This window comes from Stegastes partitus, unplaced genomic scaffold (genome assembly GCF_000690725.1).
Source record: "Stegastes partitus isolate 25-593 unplaced genomic scaffold, Stegastes_partitus-1.0.2 Scaffold3109, whole genome shotgun sequence".
Taxonomy (NCBI): Eukaryota; Metazoa; Chordata; class Actinopteri; family Pomacentridae; genus Stegastes; species Stegastes partitus.
The window spans coordinates 1764-3605 of NW_007580840.1; the positions used below are offsets into that span (position 1 = coordinate 1764).

General features: G+C 38.5%; 1 protein-coding gene across 1 annotated transcript in view; it reads right to left on the reverse strand.

Annotated features, from left to right (window-relative positions):
• Positions 1-1731, reverse strand: part of LOC103375849 (CD276 antigen-like) — a gene marked incomplete at its 3' end in the record, with an annotated part of 3206 nt that extends 1475 nt beyond the window's left edge. The window contains exon 1 of the mRNA XM_008306157.1: positions 1374-1731. Coding sequence (XP_008304379.1) covers positions 1374-1686 — 313 coding nt within the window. The remainder of the gene's footprint in view (positions 1-1373) is intronic.
• Positions 1732-1842: the final 111 nt, after the last annotated feature.

The window sequence follows — 1842 nt, forward strand, 5'->3', positions numbered from 1 at the left end:
CGACAGAAAACTAGCAACGTTTTAGTTTACGGCAGTAAACAGTTAGCAACTTACCTGCTAACCTGTCGCATCACCGTTAAAAGGATTTTATTGGTCCAAAAACTGACTTTGATACACAAATTGCGGCTCGTTTTAAAGAAAACACTTAATCGATTAAATTCTGCTCGTTAAACTTCAAGCGACATAAAATATAACCCGAAAAAAAGAAGGAATATATTCGTCGTTTAGTTTTATAACAGCGACAGAAACTTTTTCAACCGCGACATTTCCATCAATTTAAAGTTTTGGCTAAAGTTTTGACCAATCATGTACCATATCTCTGAAATCGGGAAACGCCCACGAACTAAATCAACCAATCAGCATCTTCCGCCGACGTAACCTGAGCAATTTAGCGGGCATTTAACTCCATCAGCCAATCAGAGGACAGCATATTTATCCGAACCTCACGTGTGTTTAATTGACAGCTGCCTTCGTCCAATAGGAAGTCAGGTCCGTCAAAACTCTCTGAGTTCGTAGCCGGTAAAATTACCTGCCGGACCATATATGGAAGTTAATGCAGTTTGACTGTGTGTCATTGTGAGACACAAATATAGCAGAAAAATGGTTTTATCTGTCAAAAAATTGCAGATTTAAACCAAATAAAAGTGTAAATTTTTATGAGAATTCTAAAAATAATGTTTTTATGAATAAGTTTAACATTTAGTGACATTTTTAAGTTTCATAAACAGGATTTATCAAAATTTTTTGGGAACTTTTCAGAGTTTTTTGAGGAGCTCTGTAGTGATCTGATGGAGATGCTCTGCACTGCACTTTATGAAATATCTCAGAGCCACTTCTCTCTATGAACATCAAATTTGGCAGAGACGTTATAGACAAAATGACGGTGCAATCCTGTGAATTTCAGCCTGATAGCCCTCATTATGACTGATTTACTGCATTTGAAATACAAAGTAGGAGGTTGAAAATGACAGACCTTCAGTATTTTCCCATTAATTCCTCCAACAAGTTACCTGTGTTAGAGCTAGAGGTGAGACTCACGAGCGACATGAAACCTCAGACAGTTTCCTTCCCAGTGTTGCAACGAACAAATATCATGTTTTTATGCTCCTGAAATTATAAAGAAGGTCAAATTGATCGATGCAAAGATGCAGAACTATGTCTGACTGTGATAAGCCCTAAGAGGTTAAGATAGGATCTAAAGGGGAAAAGAAAACACATGTTAGAGATGTTTGTGTGATATTATCAACTTGTCATACAGGTAAAACTGGAGGAAAGAAACTCAGAGGTGTTTATTAGACATATTTGTTGACAATCAAAAACTACAAAAACAAGCCAAAGTCACAGTTTTATAAGCGTCTCATGGAAGAACTCACCAACAGTCAGACTGATGCTGGATCGTATTTCTCCAGATTTAGAAGAACACGTGTAGGTTCCACTGTCTGACGTCTTTGTTTTTCTGATCACTATGGAGGCGTTACCAAACTGGAGTTGGTCGGGGAAATGAAAGACCCGACCTTTAAAGTGTGGATCTTGATCTGCCGGTCTGTGGTACTGAGAGTAGAAGAAAACGTCCTTCTTTTCTTTGTCGTTATCCTTATCTTTCATCCAGTCAAACAACCCATTTTTAATGTCTAAATCGCCAAAGGAACAGTCCAAAATGGCGTCATCGTCTTCCTTCACCTGCATCGTGGTGGTAGCTGGAAGACAAAAACATGAATTAATCAGTGATGTGGACACAAAGAAAGTCAAGAAACACAGTTTACATGAGGTCTGAAACAGCAGTTTATGAGCAGCTCAGTGGAAGGCACGACTTCATCCAAAGTAGGGAGACTGAGGTCACCT